At 55.3% G+C, this 17,491-nt stretch overlaps 1 protein-coding gene across 2 annotated transcripts in view; it reads right to left on the reverse strand.

Annotated features, from left to right (window-relative positions):
• Positions 1-13,252: 13,252 nt before the first annotated feature.
• The window catches only part of Map2k5 (mitogen-activated protein kinase kinase 5), a 251,656-nt gene continuing 247,417 nt past the window's right edge, over positions 13,253-17,491 (reverse strand). For both annotated transcript variants that reach the window (XM_048332406.1, XM_048332405.1), the window contains one exon: positions 13,253-13,648. In XM_048332406.1, coding sequence (XP_048188363.1) covers positions 13,526-13,648 — 123 coding nt within the window. In that variant the 3' untranslated portion in view covers positions 13,253-13,525. The remainder of the gene's footprint in view (positions 13,649-17,491) is intronic.

A 17,491-nucleotide genomic window follows, 5' to 3' on the forward strand; every position in this document is an offset into this window, starting at 1 on the left:
TGTCCAGTACCATCTTCAACTATCGAGCCATTTATCCATTCTCTGTCTCATTTTGTTTTTTATATCTTCCAATCAAGCTAAAATAAGTGACCCTCCCTTCACATTGAGGTGCCCCGGAACATCGTAGGCGTCGGAACGCGTCGCCCTAGGTCCCGGGCTGAGGGGTCAACAGGACGGACAAGGCGCACGTCCCCCCCCCCCCGGGCGAGGGCTCCGGGGCGGGCTGCGGAGGTGGCTGGGGGGCGCGCAGCACCGGGAAATGACGATGGCTTCTTGGTTTCCCGAAATAGGCAAACGTGCCAGGGCCCCGCATACAGTGAAGAGAGCACCCCACGCCCGGCGCGCCCTTCCCAAGCGGGGAGCCCCAGGTCCCCACCCCACCCCTGCGAGCTTCCCCTAGTTAATGGAGGGGGTCTCCGGACCCTGGAGCCAGGAGAAGGGGAGGGGGGCCTTAGCAAAGGAACAACATTTGGGGGCCAAGGCGGAAAGAACGGGCCAGGGGCGGCACGCGGAGCCCCGGGGCAGCGGCCGGGGAGGTCGGGAACCCGCTCAGGCGCCGGGGGCTTGCGGGGCGAGTCCGGGGCGGGTGACCGGGCGGGAGGAGGGCGGCGGGGGGGTGGGGAGCGCGAGGTGCCCGAGTCCTTGGGTCATCATCATCATCATTTCAACATCAAGCCCAAACACGCACAAGAGTCCAAATCAGAACTAAACGAAAACGCGCCGTGGCTGCGGGGCTCGGGCACGGGCGGCCGCGGGTCGCGGGTACTCACCGTGCGGCGGCGGCCGGAGCCGGGCTGGCGGGGAGCGGAGGTGCGCGGCGGGCGGAGCGGCGGGCGGGAGTCCGGGATCCGCCGGGTTCTCCGGGTGACGGCGCGGCCCCTCCCCGCGCGCGCGCACAGCCGCGCTCCCACCCGCGCGGCCCCTCCCGCTCTCAACAGGCGTCGGCCGCCGGGGTCCTCGGCGCCAAGTCCCGGGTCCCGAGCCGCGGCCCCCGAGGCCGACGAGCGGCCGGACGCAGAGGCCGACGTCCGGAGCGCATGGCGGGGCGGTGGGCGCGGCGCGAGCGCGGCCGGAGCGCGGAGGCCCGCGCGGGGAGGGCGCGGGGGGGGGGCAGCTGCGAGCCCGGGCGCCACACCCACCGCCCCGCGCGGGCACCGGGCCCTCCCCGGCGCCCCTCGCCCGCCTCCGCCGCCGCCCGAGGGCTGCGCGTCCCAGGTAAGCGGCCACACGCAGCTGCGGCCCGCGGCCCGCACCCCGGACCCCGTCTAGTCGGAGCGGGGGAAGGCAGGACCTGGGGCCACAAAGTTTGCCCCCACGAACAAAGTAGGGGTGGCGGCGCGCTCCGGCCCGGGAGCCGGGAGCGTGGGACGGAGTTGCGAGGACTCCGCGGGAAGGGGCTCGGGAAAGGATCCCTGGATGTCTGGATGCAGGGTCACCAGTAGCGGGGGGGGGGGGGGGGGGGGCTCGGGACTGGGGCGCCCCACGTCGGAGAGGAGCCCGGGAAGGGGCGGATTCACCCGGCTCCCTTTTTGTGCCTGACTTGGGCGGGGGAGGCCGGGGGAGCCCCAGGCTGGAGAGAGGCGCCCTTCTTCTGCTTCCCGCGCGGGGGGGGGGGGGTGCAGGACTCGGGAGCTGGGTTTATCCGCCCCCCCTCAACACCAGCTTGGAGTTCCTCTCCTCCGCGTCACCGGCAGCCCGACGAGGGCCGGAGCCGAGGCATCCCCGGGCCCTGCTCTGTCAAGTCAGTTTTCTAATGCTGAGGGGTCCACCCCCCCCCCCCACCACACACAGACACCCCTGGACACCGTCCTCCCCAAAGCGGCCTCCCTGTCTCGGTCCTCCCGTTCTCTTTCTCTCCCCACCCACCCCTCCACCTCCACTGACCGTGATCTTGTCATCTCTCTCTCTTTCAATCTTGGCCTCTCCTTCCTGCGTCGCCCGCCCCCCTCCCCCCTCTCGCCCTCATTTGGGCGTCCACCTCCACCCCGTTCCTGCCCCAGTGGCACTAAGTGTCCTTAATGGACACGTTAATTAAACTGTAATTAATCATACTGTCCAGCCCAAGTTTGAACAATTACCCTAATCAAACAGAAGTTAATAATGGCAGCGATGGCCCGGGGCACGGTGGGCCGCCCGGGCAGGGGGCTCGGCGGCCACAGGCGGCCATCGGGGCGGGCGCAGCGGAGAGCGAGCGCAGCCCGTCCTTGGAACCCGAGCAGTGCCATAAATCTTCCTCGGGTAGCAGCTCGGGTCACCCTCGTTCCCCCCCCCCGCCCCCCGCCCCTGGTTTCCTTCTGCATCAGGGTTATGGATCCTTTTCCCTCCTGCATTCCTGCTGTTCCCTTCCCTTTCTCGGCCACATCTCCCTTCTTTCCTCTTTCCTCTCCTGGCCCACGTGGACCCTGTGAAAAGTCACCAGAGCCCAAACGGATGGCCTAGGCCTACTTCTCCAATGGAGGAGTAGGCCAAGTGTTTCTGGAGCCCAGTTTGAGACTCACTGCTCACATCTAAACCAGGTTCTTGCTTTCATCTCCCTCAGTCTCTCTCTCTCTCTCTCTCTCTCTCTCTCTCTCTCTCACACACACACACACACACACACACACACACGCACACACACACACACACACACAAACACATGGGGCGAGCCCTCCTCTCCCCACTCTCCCTTTCACTCTCTTCCAGTTGAACTTGCTCCATCCCTCTATTTCCTTCTGTTTCCGGCTCCTTGGCTCCAGCCTCTTTCCCAAGAGAGGCTTCTATCCCACTCCAACTCTGCCACTCTCCACACCCTCCCCCCTACCCCATCTCTGGAAAACAGAAACCTACTTTCCACCCCAGGTTGAGAGCTACCTCTAGTCCCCTCCCTGGGTCCAGTCTCCCCCATCCCATAATTACAACCCCACTTGGTAATTATTCTTAGCTTCCTAATGATTTTTTTTTTTAAGCAACTGCAGAATTCTGTATGGTGGTGACAGCGGATGGCCCCTGGGGTGGCAGGGGCAGAATGGAAGGGTGGACAGGGTCCCCTGAGGAGGGGGGCTCCCTGCCCTGGCTCTTTTGTCCTGCAAGGGGCCACCGTGATTCTAGGGCTGGCCTCAGGATTTCCTCCAGCCACTGAGAAGCTTTCAGAGAAAGAATCCCACCCAGGGCTGCGGCGCACAGCAGAGTGTAGCGCGTCCACAGCTTCTGGTTCAGCACTGGACCGCGGACAGCTCCCTGTCCAGGCACAGTGCCAGCAGAGGCAGCTAAAGCTCTGGGCTCCAGGACTTGAGCTGGAGAAAGATTCGAGGCGCCGGGAAAGCTACTGCTTGGTGCTGGTCTCATGGGAGCTTGTCAGGGGACAGAGGTGGGAGCTCAGCTTTGGGGGGAAAAAGAAGACCGGACAAGTTATTGTCACCGTGAGTGACCGTTTACTGTTCCCAGAGCGGATTCTTAGGATGGTCATGTAAATAGACTGGGAACATTTAGTCCCCTTTTACAGACAGGAAACAGAGTCTCAGGCAGTGGAAGCCAGCCCACCCAGGCTCCTCAGTCAATCAAAAGTCTGTTCCAAGACCCAAAATGTGCCATTAGACATCGTGCAGAGAGGGCCTCGTCCGTGTACAGGACATCCAGGCATGCGCTGTGGAGTGACCGACTCGCAGCCCTCCAGGCAGAGCGGGGAAGGCCTAGCAAGGCCAGGGCACCTGCTGGGGCGTGAGGAGCTGTGGCAGCGCTGGGACTTGAACCCAGGCTCAGGTGAAGGAGGAGAGGAGATTTGTGGGGCCTGGGGTTGGGTATGGGACAAGAGGAGCTTTAGAGAATTGTTGTGCCCTTGGCCTCACCTGGCCTCCATTAGTGAGGATTTTGTCCCTTTTATCCTCGGATGACCAGTGTCATCAAAGTCCACAGAGCCAGGCTCCTGGCAGCCCCCTACCGGGCCCAGAGCCTCCCGCACGGCCTGCGCGGGGCTCGGCCTCTGTGGCCCATTCCGACGCTGACTTGGGCTGGGCTGGGCGGCCGCGCCTTCTCCGTAAGCACATATCTTTTACCAGTTGAATTAACGGCAGTTTTCGTCAGTTAATTAGGTTTAATTTACATAATTAGTACAGTATAAAGAGGATTGGGGATAATCATGGGGTACGTAGCGCTTACTGTGTAAACACGTATTCTGAATTAAAAATCAGATGTAATTAAGGCGCGCAGGCCCTGTTTAGGCAGGGTTTTAATTGTAATGAATTTCTAATTAACACTCAATGATTGCCAAATGCAAACGGCTGTAAAATTTTCTTGTAGTTTTGCTAATTTATTGTTCACTTAATATCTGGATATTAATCCAACGGCCAGATAGACTGCAGCCCGGCTCGGCAGTCATGGCCCGAGCAACTGAAGGCGAGCCTGCTGGACCCCCAACCCCGAGCAGAAGCGAGATCCCGCCACCCCGGAAGTCCCACCTCACTGGCAGTCAACTGGACGGAGGCCTCTGAGCCTCATACTCCAGGCTCCCCCACCCCCTGACCCTGTTCTTTGGGATCAAGGCTCTTCCTAGCAGGAGCCCCCCTGAAATAGAAAAAGGAGAGCAAAGGGTCCAAGGCACACCCAGATTCTCACTAATAGTCTCCTAACCACATGACAGACACTGGTCTCAGTATTTCCACGTGTAAAATGGGCACAACGACCAAACACATAGTGAGAGTCCAGGATTTAGAAGGGAGTTCTGCTAACCCTCACTGTGGCCATCTCCTCCTGAGCCTTGTGTAGCATAGAGGGATCTGCCTGGGTGTCTGGGGAAAGCACAGAGATGGAAGTCATGGGGACGGTTGAGAGATTCTAGGTCTGGGCTTTGCTCATCCCAAGGCTCTCTCTGCACTGGGAGATGCACGTTAGATTGAGAGGGTGGAATCCAGATCCCTACACCAGACTTCTTTGCACTGGAGGCCCCTGAAAAGGTGTTAAGAAAAACTGGAGTGAGCAGTCCAACTGGGGTTGGATTTTCTGGGTGAGATTTTCCTTCCCCTGGAACTCTAGGTTCGAGTTTCTCTCTCTCTCCCTCTCTCTCCCCCTGCTGATACTGGACCTTGAACTCAGGGCTCACACGCTTGTTCTTGTTTGATACTCTACCACTTGAGCGGCAGCTTCGCTTCTGCCTTTTTGCTGGCTCACTGGAAATAAGAGTCGCACACATTTTTTTTTTTCTGCCCAGGCTGGCTTCAAACTACAGTCTTTGGATCTCAGCCTCCTGAACAGCAAGGATCACAGACATGAGCCATAAGATCTAGTTATAAGCTTCTTTCTGAGGTCCTCTGATCAGGGAGGAGATTGTGTGAGCATTTAGAAGGTTATAGCTCACTGGAGGAAACACACAAGGAAAATTCAGTACAACCTAGAGGCTTCTTTGAAGAGAGAGACTTCTTCCCCCACCCCCTACAGTTTCCTTTCGCGAGCTTCAGAGGCCTTTGACCCTGGGCAGGACCTTCTCCAAGCCAGCCCCTCATCCTAGCAATTCTATTGTCACTATTGGTTTGTTCATGGGTTAGTGTCTCTCCATCACTCCCTTGTGAGGCTTTTCTGTCTGTCACACTGGAGTGTGTACACTCACCTTCCATCTAGCCCGTCCCCCATCTCAGGTTTCCTACTTCGATTTTCCTGTGTGTACATTGAGTATTGTGAATATAGTCACCCTCCACTCCTGGTTCCATTTGTTTGCCCCCCTTCTTTCTGGTCCCTCTCAGTTAGAACATGTTTCCACTTCCTGATGTTCATTTTGTCCATCGATCTGTTAACTGTTCAAAGGGTTGTTAAAGCATGGGCTCTTATTCTTGCATCACTGTATTATTGTGTTCATGAATGATTCTAGACCAAGTCCCTTATCAAATGCCTGATTTTTAAACATCTCCTTCCATTATATTAGTTGTGTTCTCAGTTTCCTTCTCTCCCTTCCCTTGCTTTCTTCCTCCTTTTTTTCCTTCCTTCCATTCTTCCTCCTCTTTCTTTTCTATTTGTGCTGTTGAGGATTAATTAATCTTTTTATAATGGTACCCTTGAAGCAATAATGTTTTAAATTTTGAAAATGCCCAATTTCTTTTATATTTTGCTGTTTTTTGTTTTGGGCATCATACCTAAGAAGTTAAAAATTTCTTTATTGTAAAGGTGATGAACAAGAGGTTTACAGTTACATAAGTAAGGTTTCTTTTTAAACGCTGTTTACCCCTCTCTCATTTTATCCTGCTATCCCTCCCCCCCCCACTAAGAAGGTTTTTGACATGACACTCTTCAGTTATTTTTTTTTTCTAAAAGGTTTTCATTTAATTCCAGCTCTTTAGTGTTAGTCTATGATCTATCCATTTTAAGTTAGATTTTATGTATGGTGTGAGGTAAGGGTCCAAGTTCTTTCTTCTTCATGAGGATATTCAGTTCTCTCAGCACCGTTTGTTGGAGATTACTCTCTGTTAAGTTGTCTAGGCATCCTGATGCCTTTTGTGGTCCACAGAAATGATCATCTTCGCTTCCCAAGGAGTGATGAGCCAGTCTTTGTGGGATTTCCAGGGTAGCCAAGTGGGTAGCCACGGCTGGGAAGGGGGAATTCCCTGGGTCTCTCTTAAACTTCAGCAGTGCCCAGCATGGGTACTGGCGACATTGGCATGTATCAGCCACTCTCTGAGTGCCTCCTATGTGCTAGGTGCTGAGGAAGGAGTGCGATCAAGGCAACCTAGCCCCTGCTCGCTGGCTCTCACCCTTTAGCAGGAAGACAAGAAAAATTACGGTGATGTCTTTACTCAACCTCTTTTGTGGTTGTAGTGGGGTTTGAATTCAGAGTTGCATACTCACATGGCTTGCTGCTTGGCTGGTTTTACCACTTGATCCACACCTCTAGCCTTGCTTTTTGTTGGTTGCTTTGGAGATAGGATCTCATGGATTTCACTGCTTAGGCTGGTTTTGTGTCACCAGCCTCTGGATTTCAGCTGCCTGAGTAGCTGGAATTATAGGCTTCAGCCATTGATTCCCTCCCTCCCTCCCTCCCTCCCTCCCTCCCTCCCTCCCTTCCTCCCTTCCCTCCTTCCTTTCTCTTCTTTCTTCTTTCTCCCTCTCTTTCTCCTTTCTCTCTCCCTCTCTTTCTTTCTTCTCCTTTCTTTTGTCTCCCTTCTTTCCAACAGGGCATTCGTGTTTGCTTAGGCTGATCTGGTTCTTACTGCCTCACCCTCCAAGGACCATAAGCCTGTGAATCATGGCCGACAATTGCAATTTCAAGTGATGACAATTGTGAGAAGGAAATAAAGCAGTGGTGCCGTGGGGAGGGTCACTCTCCTACTTCTGTTGACCCAGGAAAAGGGACAGCTGTGTGTGCCAGGAGGGCCCGGTGCACATCCCTCATCTCCCATAGTTCTCCCAAAGACTCTTCCGATGTCACAGCAGAAGTTTGGAGAGGCGAGGCGATTATCCTAACGGCCTATCACCCTGGGAAACAGTAGCTTGAGAACTCAAGCCCAGGTGTGTTTGAAGTGAAGACATGCTCTTTCCACAGCGCCTGCCTCTTCCCTGGGTTCTCATAGGATGCTCTCCCAAGAGTGGGGCAGAGCATCCTGAGTCAAACTAACAGACTAACAGCTCCATGCAACCGAAGACAAACAAAGGTAGTTGTTGGCAGAGTGGGAGGCGTATTTACTGGGGGCAGGGAGTCCCATTCATACTGGCTGGAGACATTCAAGTTCGAAACCATTGCATCAGCGGTCACTGGCTGACCACTGGCCACTGGTCACTGGCCAGTGGGCCCCTTTCTGGGGAGGCCTGGCCTCTCCTAGGGAGGGGAGGTGACATTGGCTGCATGGGTTTGTGTGCATGTGTCTATGTGGGCTGCTTGTCCAGAGGAAACAGCCAGAAAATACTTCTAGTCCTTTAATAGTGTTTTGTGACGGTCGCTGTCAGCAGCAGAGATCACTTACTAGCGACAGAGAGAGCGTCCATAATTGTTCTGATCCCATTTTACCAGTAGGGAAACTCCTCCTCGAGGCTCAGAGAAGTTGGGCCTCCTGCTCCAGGTCACACAACCAATCAGGGAGGGGAGAAGCAAGACTGTATGACTCCAAGCCTGTGCCCTCTACGGTTCCTCCATTCCTGCATCTCCCACGCAGGATTGACCAAATGGGACCCAGGTGGGGTTGAAAAGATAAATGTGATCAGCCAGAGAAAAATTTGGTTGTCAGTAGCAAAGATCAGTTTGGTCGTCACATTGAACCCTGCCTGTCCTATTGCCTCGCTGTTTGATTCTTTTCTTTCTTTCTTTTTTTTTTTTTTTTGCCAGTTCGGGGCCTTGGACTCAGGGCCTGAGCACTGTCCTTGGCTTCTTTTTGCTCAAGGCTAGCACTCTGCCAATTTGAGCCACAGCGCTACTTCTGGCCTTTTCTGTATATGTGGTGCTGAGGAATCGAACCCAGGGCTTCATGTATAGGAGGCAAGCACTCTTGCCACTAGGCCATATTCCCAGCCCCTCGCTGTTTGATTCTAACCAAAAGGTTGAAAATATTTTAAAAGCAAACCAAGGCACCAAAGGCCCATTCCTATAATCCAAGCTATTCAAGAGGCCAAGATATGAGAATCATGGTTAGAAGCCAGTCCAGGCAGGAAAAGCTGAGACTTTTATCTTTATTTAACTACCCAAAAGCCAGATATAGAAGTGTGGCTCAGGTGGTGGAGCACCAAGCGAGAATGGTAAGGGACAGTGTCCATGCCTCGAGTTCAATGCCCAGCCCTGGCAGCAAAAAATATTTTAAAAGAAAAGTATTTTATTACAGAATAGGACCTAAGAGTGAAGAGGTTACATTTAACTAATCTGTTACATGCAGAGTAGTAGGGAGGTGATGAAGAAGCAGGCCCAATGCCGGCACACTCCAGTATTTTTGTGTGTGTTGGAGGCCAGAAGGAGCAGGTCTGACGTCCTCAGAATACTTGGTTTCCCTGCTCCCCTCCCCCACTGATCTAAACATGGTTTGTGGGGAGTCACCCAAGCCCCTGCTCCAACTCTTGCTTGAAGCCTGAATTAGCAACTAGCCAAAGACAACACCACAAGGACAACACCATTATTGGAGCCACTGGGCAGGGCTCCTCTACCTGCATGGAGGTCAAGCCGGGTGGGATAGAAGGAAAGTTCAACGCAGAGGAACTGCGTTGTGGCTGAGGCACAGACGATGGGCAGGAATCTGACTGGAGACAGAAGACTCAAGGCAGAGAGGGTTCATCACATTTCATAGGCAGCCCATCAGCTCTGTGACGGGAGCGTGGAGCAGGACAGAAGTGGGCGGGGACGAGGGACTGTGCGGTGGAAGGAGGAAGGACCAAATGAGACCAGCGTAAAGGTTAAGTTTATCATATCCCGTCCACACCGCATGACAAACAGTGTTTTTCTTCTCAGAACTTTCCCATCTCAGCCCACGTCTCTTTTTCCAGTGTGTCCATCGCTGTTCTTCTTGTACTCCTATTCAAAAAGGAAAATAAAGGAAGAGGAAGCAAGGAAACCAGAAAGGAAGAACAGAGGGAAAAATAGAAAGAAAAAGGTCCTCAGTAGGCCCAGAAAAGAAGGAAGAAAGGAGGAAGGAAAAGAGAAAGGAAGGCAAGAAGGAAGGGACAAACAGGGGAAATAAAAAGAATCAAGTCTGAACCAAGCCCAATGACTGGCTGCCTTTGACTACTAAGTCTGCGGGCTGCAGAGACTTTTTATCCCCTGCAAGTTAATGCAAACTGTTAGGAAGATAAATAAATGACAGAGCTGCCGATGGACTGTTGGGCTCAAAGCAGGGACATTTGTCTCACTTTAGAAGAAGGACCTGCAGGGCTCAGCCCCATCGACTCGTTCATTGTGCTGTTATCTGCCACAGAGGTGGTGACACCACAGCAATTAAGACAAACTTTAGTCTGTAAGTTCCTGCCTGCAATCTTAGGGCTTCAAAACAAGACAAATGAGACCACCAAAAGAGGAAACAAAGTCTTTTTCAGACCGTGTCCAGAGTCACAGCCAATATTTGTAGTTGTTCAGCAGAAAATTTGTCATTAAGAGGCCTGACTCCGCTGCCTTCCCTCGCCTTATAAACCTTTTCAGTGGGGTGTGCCGGTCCAGGCTGTCGCTGGACCTCTACTAGCCCTCGCCCCTGAACAGCCAAACCCCATCTTGCTTGCCTTCTATGTTCCCAACATCCCTAGTAGATCAGGGATCGAATATCTGCTGAAGCCCAAGGCGGACAAAGCCACCCAATGCCATTGTAACATCCCTAGCATGGAGGGTTGTAGACTTCCCTTGTGTCCTTACACCCCCAGCTGGACCAGGCTTAGGGGCCATTTTCTGTGCTATTTATTGCTTCTACTTCCCTGAGCTTCACTGTAGTCCCTTCTCCTTTCTTCGTAGCTCCAGATTCTACCACCTGTTTCATGGCCCCTTTCCACAGAACCTGGAGCGGACTTTGGCCTCAGCCTCCCTCCTCTATGCCTGGTACCGGGTCCTGCGTCCAGCTGGGCCAAGTGAAAACATTCAGTTCCCTCATCATGGAGGCTGGGCCTGGTCTCAGTCCAGTCTTGAAGGTCCCCGTGGCCTCTAGGATGGAGTCAGGACCCTGACCAGACTGCTTTGAGTCCAAAATGCTGGCCCTCTTTCCTCCCCTCCTGCCCCTATTCCTCCATACCTTGCTCCGGGCTTGCAGGCTTGACACGGCTTGAGCTCTCCTTCCCCATGGCCTTCTCCCACACCCTTCCTTCTCCCTGACTGGGAACACAGACTTTCATTCTAAAAGGCCAAGCGTAGCTAATGGATGGCGCCTCAAGGGGGTGGCTCTGAGCAGCCATGAGGTAGGCAGGAGAGAGCATCTTGCAGGTGTCGTAGTGCCGTCTGGGCCATTCCATTGGAGGTGGCCAGCCACACCCTTCTCACCATCTAGTGTGATGGGGGGAGTCTGGGGCTGCTGCCAGCCTACGAGCTCACCATCATCCCGAGATGCCATTTGCAAGTTACTTGCTGGCCATCAGCATGGCGCATGCAGAGATGTGGAAGCATAATATCTCCTTGCAAAGATGTGTTTTCAGTGCCAACACCAGGCCCCAGGCCCTGGGCCTGTAGGCAGGGTGCCCTCGGCTTTCCTGCCAGGTTACTCTACCCTTGCACTGGTTCACCATCCTCAAGCAAGAGGCTCTGGGGCCTATGTCTAAGCACAGGTGGGTTGCCTGGGGCCTAGCTTCCCTTTGGATCCTCAAACGCCGGGATTCTGTGTGTTGCAGTTCTCAGAGAGCCAAGGGCAGCAGCAGGAAGAGGAAGTGGGCTGAGTACGGAGGACGCCTGGCCTCTGTGCCGTGCTGCTCCGTGCAGTGTGACCCAGGGCTCCACCAGCCCCCAGCCAAACCCTAGGAATGCTCCCCACACAGCCCGACACCTAAAGCAGGAGCCAGTGAGTCTCCAGAAGGCTCCAATCAGGTACGTGGGGGTCACAGAGAGGCGGAGTGGGCGGCCACAGCAGGACAGTGACAAGCCCCGGGGAAGGGGGGTTGCGTCAAGGGCTCAGGTCTGAGGGCTCCATCCTTTGATCCACTCTCCCTCACAGGCCTTGGTTCCCTTTCCCTGCACCAGCAGGGCCAGGCCCTAGAGAGAGAGATGAGCTTTGAGGGATTTGGTCTGTACCCAGAGAAGAAAATAAAAAGCAGCAGCCTGGTGCAGGTGCCCTTGAGAGGAAGGACAGGAAGCGCAGGGCTGCGCCACGGCCGGGGGCACGGGGTGGGGGGGGAGGGGCGGCAGCTCTGCCTGCTGTGGGCTCAGGTCTGAGGGCGCGGGCGGCGTGGCTTCGGGATGCCAAGGGGGAAGAGGAAGGACTGAACCCCTCAGGGGGCATCAGCTCATCTTTCTGATTCCAAACAAGGGGAACTCGTACATGGGGGGGGGCGGGCGCGGACCTGCTCCAAAGCAGCATGAGGTTATATTTGGGGTGATGAGTGGGCTCCAATATCCCTGAAACTGCTCACAAAGCTGTGTGTGTACGCATGCGTGAGGGTGCAAGCTTATCCCGAGCTAGATCCTCACGGGGGTCTGGAGTGCAAATGGGGAACACGAGGGCTGGGAGAGCTTGAGGACTCGAGTTCTTGTACCAACAGAGGAGGAAACAGTGACTCCGATGGGGGTTTGTCTGAGGCCACACTGGAAGCTAGGCTTCCGGCAACCAGCCAGCTCCCCTTCTGGTGGTCAGATGTCTCTGCCGTGGCCCCGAGGTGGGAGTGTGCCTGCAAGCCCCGGATGTAGCACAGAGGTCAGGAGCGCGCGCGTGCGCACTGGACAGCCGGCCACACAGGCCGAGGCTGGGTCTTCAGCGTGGCCTCTGAGTGCCTCTCAGCCGTCACGTGGAGGGAGGGGCGGGGCCTGCAAGGACAGGACGGCAGTCTGAACTTTTCCCATGGTCTGGTGAGAGGTGGTGGCGGCCTAGACCAGGACAAGAAAGGGAAGAACTAATACCCTTGAAAGGGAAAGACAACATGCCTTCCTGGGGGATTGGATGTGGGGTGGAGAAAAGGGGGGATAGAGCGCAGTACTAGGGATCTAGGGCCTAGGTTTCATTCCCCAGCATGGAGAGGGAGGTGGTCGAGGAAGAGACAGAAAGACAGACAGACGAGAGAGACACACACACAGAGAAGACAGAATTAGAGCCAAGTTCAAGTCCCGCTCTTCCTGGACACAGAGAAGGAGCTGAAGACCACTGGGAGGAGATGGACGTAGGGAGGGACAGGCATCGGCTTGCAGATGCACTCAAGTGCCGCTTAGACTTTCAAATGGCACCAAGTCTCTCAGAGCCTCTGTCCCTTGAAGGCTCCTCTGAGATGGCTACTGGTGGCCTGAGGAAGGAAGTTGCCGGGGTGGGGTCATGGTCAGCGAGCGGGGCGGGGGGAGGGGCGGCTGAAGGCAGACCTCTCAGAATTTCTTAGGGTTCTTTCTTAGTCTCTGGCTTTTTCCTTGGCCTGGGCCAAGTTAGATCTGCACTAGAGCCGGGGCCCGCACATTTCTCCCTAACAGGAGGAACGGGCCCAGGGGGCAAACCCTAGCTCAGGAAGGGGGCGACTCTGAGGCGGAAGGTCGGAGCTCATCTATGCCTTGGCTCGGGCTTCTCTGTGCTTTGATGTCTCATTTGTCCAACGAACCTCACTGTCAAACACAGGGCCTTTCAGGTGCGGGGGGGGGCGGGGGCAGGCCTGGTCTCACCCGTTCTTCCCCAGTGGAGGCCTTGCTGCCCCTCATCCAGGAGGGGCGGCGGTAACAAACTCCCTGGACGAGAGAGTCCCCAAACAGTAATACTTTTATTCCCATCAGTGCTGCTGAAGGGCCTGACCTTTACAAAGAAGAGTGTTAGGAAAACAGAAGGGGGGTGTGGGTGCAGGAGCCTCCGTTCCCTGCCTCCGGGGCAGGGCCGCCTCCGGCAGGGGCAGGGGCAGGAAGCGGGGCCAGCAAAGCTCTTCTGGAGCAGGCAATGAAGAGGAGCCACCGGTGGGCTGTTTCCTGGCAAGTGTTCCGGTGCGGGGGGGGGGGGGGCTGTCAGCGCCCCACTGAGGCTTCCCGAGGCCCCTGCTGGCTCCGCCTCTCCTCCAGTGCCCGGCACACCCACATGGACACCACGGTGGCATTTCCGTCGTTGAACTGCACGATGAACGGGTGGCCCTGCGGGGAAGAGGAGCAGACGTGAGATCAGTGCCCAGCAACCCCCAACCCAACATCTGTAGGCAGCCTGCCGCGGGTGCCTGCCTCTCCTTCCTTCTCGTGCCTTTTTGTGTGTCATTTCTGGGCCTTGAACTCAGGGCCTGAGGGCTGTCTCTGAACTTTTCTGCTCAAGGCTACCATTCTACCACTTTGAGGTACAGCCCCATTTCTGACTTTTTGGTAGCTAATTGGAAATAAGAATCTGCCTGGGCTGGTTTAAACTACGATCCTGAGTAGCTAGGATGACAGGATTGAGCCACTGCACCTGGTGCTGAGTTCCTTTTTTTTTTTTTTGTTAGTGGTGGGGCTTGAGCCACAGCGCCACTTCCGGTTTTCTGGTAGTTCATTGGAGCTAAGAGTCTAATGAACCTTCTTGCCCAGGCTGGCTTTGAACTGTGATCCTCAGATCTCAGTCTCTGAGTAGTCAGGATGACAGGCGTGAGCCACCAGCTCCATCAAGCCCGGCTTGATTTCTTCCTTTTTCCTCCCTAACACAGCCAAGTAAGGAAGGCAGCTTTCAGTCCCATTTCTCAGCCTAGGTAACTGAGGCTCAGGATGGAGAGTGAGCTAGCTGCCCATGCTCTGAACTCACCCCCACCCCCACCCCCAAGCCTCTGCTCCCCTCTTGGCAAAGCTTGGGGTGAGTCTGTCTTTACTCCATGGTCTTCCTGGCCCTCCCTCAGCTCAGCATCATCCACAGATGCTCAGTGAAGGCCCAGCCCTGTGGGGCCGGCTTCGGTCCAGCGGCTGCCCGGGGGCCCCACATTCACCCTGCCAGAGGTTCTGAGAATCCCTTTTTGCTTCTTCTTCTACGGGTTCCCTGTAAATAGGCGCCAGCCTGCAAGTGGAGGGAAGGGAAGCAGGCCGAGGGAAGGACGACGGGAGAGGCACGCTCTGGCACGTGTGGCCCATTCGGGGCTGCGAAGTAGACTTTGGAGGGGGCCAATCCTGTCTCCACACGGCCTGTCTTTGACAGTAACCTATTTAGCCCACAGACAGGCCAGGCTATATTTAGTACGGAGATATACACCTGCAATCTAAGAGCCACCTGGGAGTCCTCAGCAAGGGAAGAAGAAAGCCGTGACAGCCACAGGGCTGCCCTGGCTACAGGTGGCAGGCAAAAGAAGACTGCAGAAGTATTCTTCCCTTCTCCCTAAGTGGCTTCTTGCCTAAGGAGTTTATATCACTGGCTTTCTGGTCTACTAAGCATGTTGTAGCCAGCAGAGAGACGAGAGACCCAGAAAGCCACAGCGGATTAGCAGAGAATGGGGAGATGGGGGCTTCCTGTGGTCGCTCCCAGCTTCTGTTCTTGCCTCTCTCTTGTTCGCTCCTTCCTGAACCCCTCTTGGGACCCAATCCCCATCCGAGGCAGGGATTTTAGGGGCAATTTCCTAATACATCTGGCCATGAACCGCAGCTGGGCAGCCAGCCAGCCAGGCCCCGTGAATGTGCTGAAAGGCCCACATGCGGGCAATAGCCTCACGTTCTCTCCAGCACAGCCAGGAGGAGCAGGGCTACGGCGCTCCAACCCCAGCAATGGCAGGAGCTGCAGGGCACCCGGCTGGGGCAGGGCAAGGGGGCCGCGTGGTCTGCATGGACCTCAGGTCAGACTGAGATGTCTAGCCTGGGCTGTGTCCCCTCAGCCTTCCCAACTCAGGTAAGAGCCACTGCCCTGAGGAGCAAGAGCGTGGACCCAGCTCCGGGGGGGCCGAGGAGAAGCTCAGTTGTGAGGGGGCCTGGGCACCCGGGACAGATTCCCAGGGTCATGGTGCAGCTGAGCTTGAAGCCCGGCTCGGCACATCCTATGACTGTGCTTGGCCTTCTGCAGGGACTCTGTCAAACCCCGGGGAAGCAGAGGCTGGGAGGGGTGGGGGAAGGTGGGCGGCATAGGCCTGGGTGGGGGCTGAGGCCTCCGTATGTTCTCCTCCCCCATCGATGCCCACTGTCTGCCCGGAGATCCTTCCTGAAGTCCAAGTGTCCACACTTCATTTTTCTCCCTGAGGCTCAGGAAAGGTGACCTTGTGCCCTCCTGGAGCACAAAGGGAGAAGCTGTGCTCAAGAGCCGTGGGCCCCTCCCGCATCCCAAGCCTGGGGTGATTCAGTGTCACTTTCCCCAGAATGCCCAGTGACTTTGGAGCCATATGCTCCATCTCTGTTGTTGTTTGGGAAGCAGCGGCGTGGAACGGCAGGAGGGGAGTGCAGGCATTCCTCCACCAGTGCAGGAGGGGAGGCACTTTGCCCACCTGCCCCATGGTCGTGAGGAGGCTGCCGGGCCTCTCCTGCCCCCCTTGGCTGGGAGCTGTCTTCCCTCTCCTGGACATGGCTGACAAGATGTGCAGGGTCCTGAATGCTATACCACCCTGCCGGAGGTGACCTGTGCCAGTGACTTTGTCTCTGGCCACTGCTGTGTAGTTTAGGATGGGTGCCCGTGAAATGGAGAATCACAGAGGGAGACAGGTGGACCTACGGACAGAGAGCATGTCCGTAGCTCTGTCTGCAGAGCCCGGCAGAGTGAATTCCAGGCTCGGGCGGCAGGGACTTAGCTGCCTCCTGAGCCAGCTCGAGCGCATGCTCATTTCCTGCACCCTCACAGCGGCGATGGCAACCATTAATCCAGCGTGGCTCTAATGGTTCTGGCTCAGAGACTTTGTCATAGAGGATGGAGATAGAATAAAGGCAAAGAGGTAGACCGCAAGAGGCAGGACAGGCTCAAAGTGGGACATGGTACGAGTGAGATGAGCCAACAGAGAGGCAGCCACCAAAAGAGCAGGGGGGTGCGAAGAGGGTGCTGCTAGCTGGGTTCTAGGGGCTCACACCTGTGATCCTGGCCACTTAGGAGGCTGAGATGTGAGGATCATCACGGCTCAAAGCCAGCCTGGGCAGGAAAGTCTGTGAGACTCTTACCTCCAACTAACCACCAAGAAGCTGGAAGTGGCGCTGCTACCCAAGTGGTAGAGCTCTAGCCTTGAGCAAAAAGCTTAGGTATAGTCAGGTCCTGAGTTCAAGCCCCAGTAACAGCATAAATAAAAATAATAATAAAAAAAGAGGGCACTGGTGACACTTCAGTATGCCATAAAGAACTGCGGTTATCCAGCATGTCCCATCCTGGCCACTGTGTCTGCCGGGCTGGAGCTGGAGGCCCCATGGCTCCGCTGGTGGCCCTAATCCTCGCTTGGGTCATTGCAAGGAGACGCCCTGCTGCTCAAGGCTGGCGCTCTACTACTTGAGCCACAGCTCCACGTCCAGCTTTTTGTTGACTAATAAAAGATTTAAGAACACCTCATGGACTTTGAGCCATGAGCCTCAGATCTCAGCCTCCTGAGTGCTAGGACTATAGATGTGAGCCCCTGGTGTCAAGCAGAGCTTGCCATTTGTTTATTTAGCCAATCTGGGGGCTGGAACTCAGGGCCTGGGCACTATTCTTCACATTTCAGCCTTCTGGGTAGCTAGCAATATAGGTATGAGCCACTGGTGTCCAACAGAGCTCCCCAATTTGATAGACAAAGGAAATCAAGGCTCAAGGAAACCTTATGATGCAAGCAAGAGAAGGCCAATGAGCTAGCGAGTAACAGAGGTTAAGGTTTAAACCTGGGATGCTCTTCTACTGTGAAACACCACGCTGCCGCCTGCTGCTGGTGTTCCCCAAAGTCTCCTCCCACCCCCTTGGTTTTCCTTTCTACTGTTGAAAAAGATAGGAGTATTCACTAATATTCAGCTAACAAAATTACGGTAGGACAAAAAAGCATACTTGTGTCCTTGCTCTTCAGATTTTTATGTACCTTGGTACTGCTAATTATTTAATAC

Source organism: Perognathus longimembris, chromosome 23 (assembly GCF_023159225.1).
Source record: "Perognathus longimembris pacificus isolate PPM17 chromosome 23, ASM2315922v1, whole genome shotgun sequence".
Classification (NCBI taxonomy): domain Eukaryota; kingdom Metazoa; phylum Chordata; class Mammalia; order Rodentia; family Heteromyidae; genus Perognathus; species Perognathus longimembris.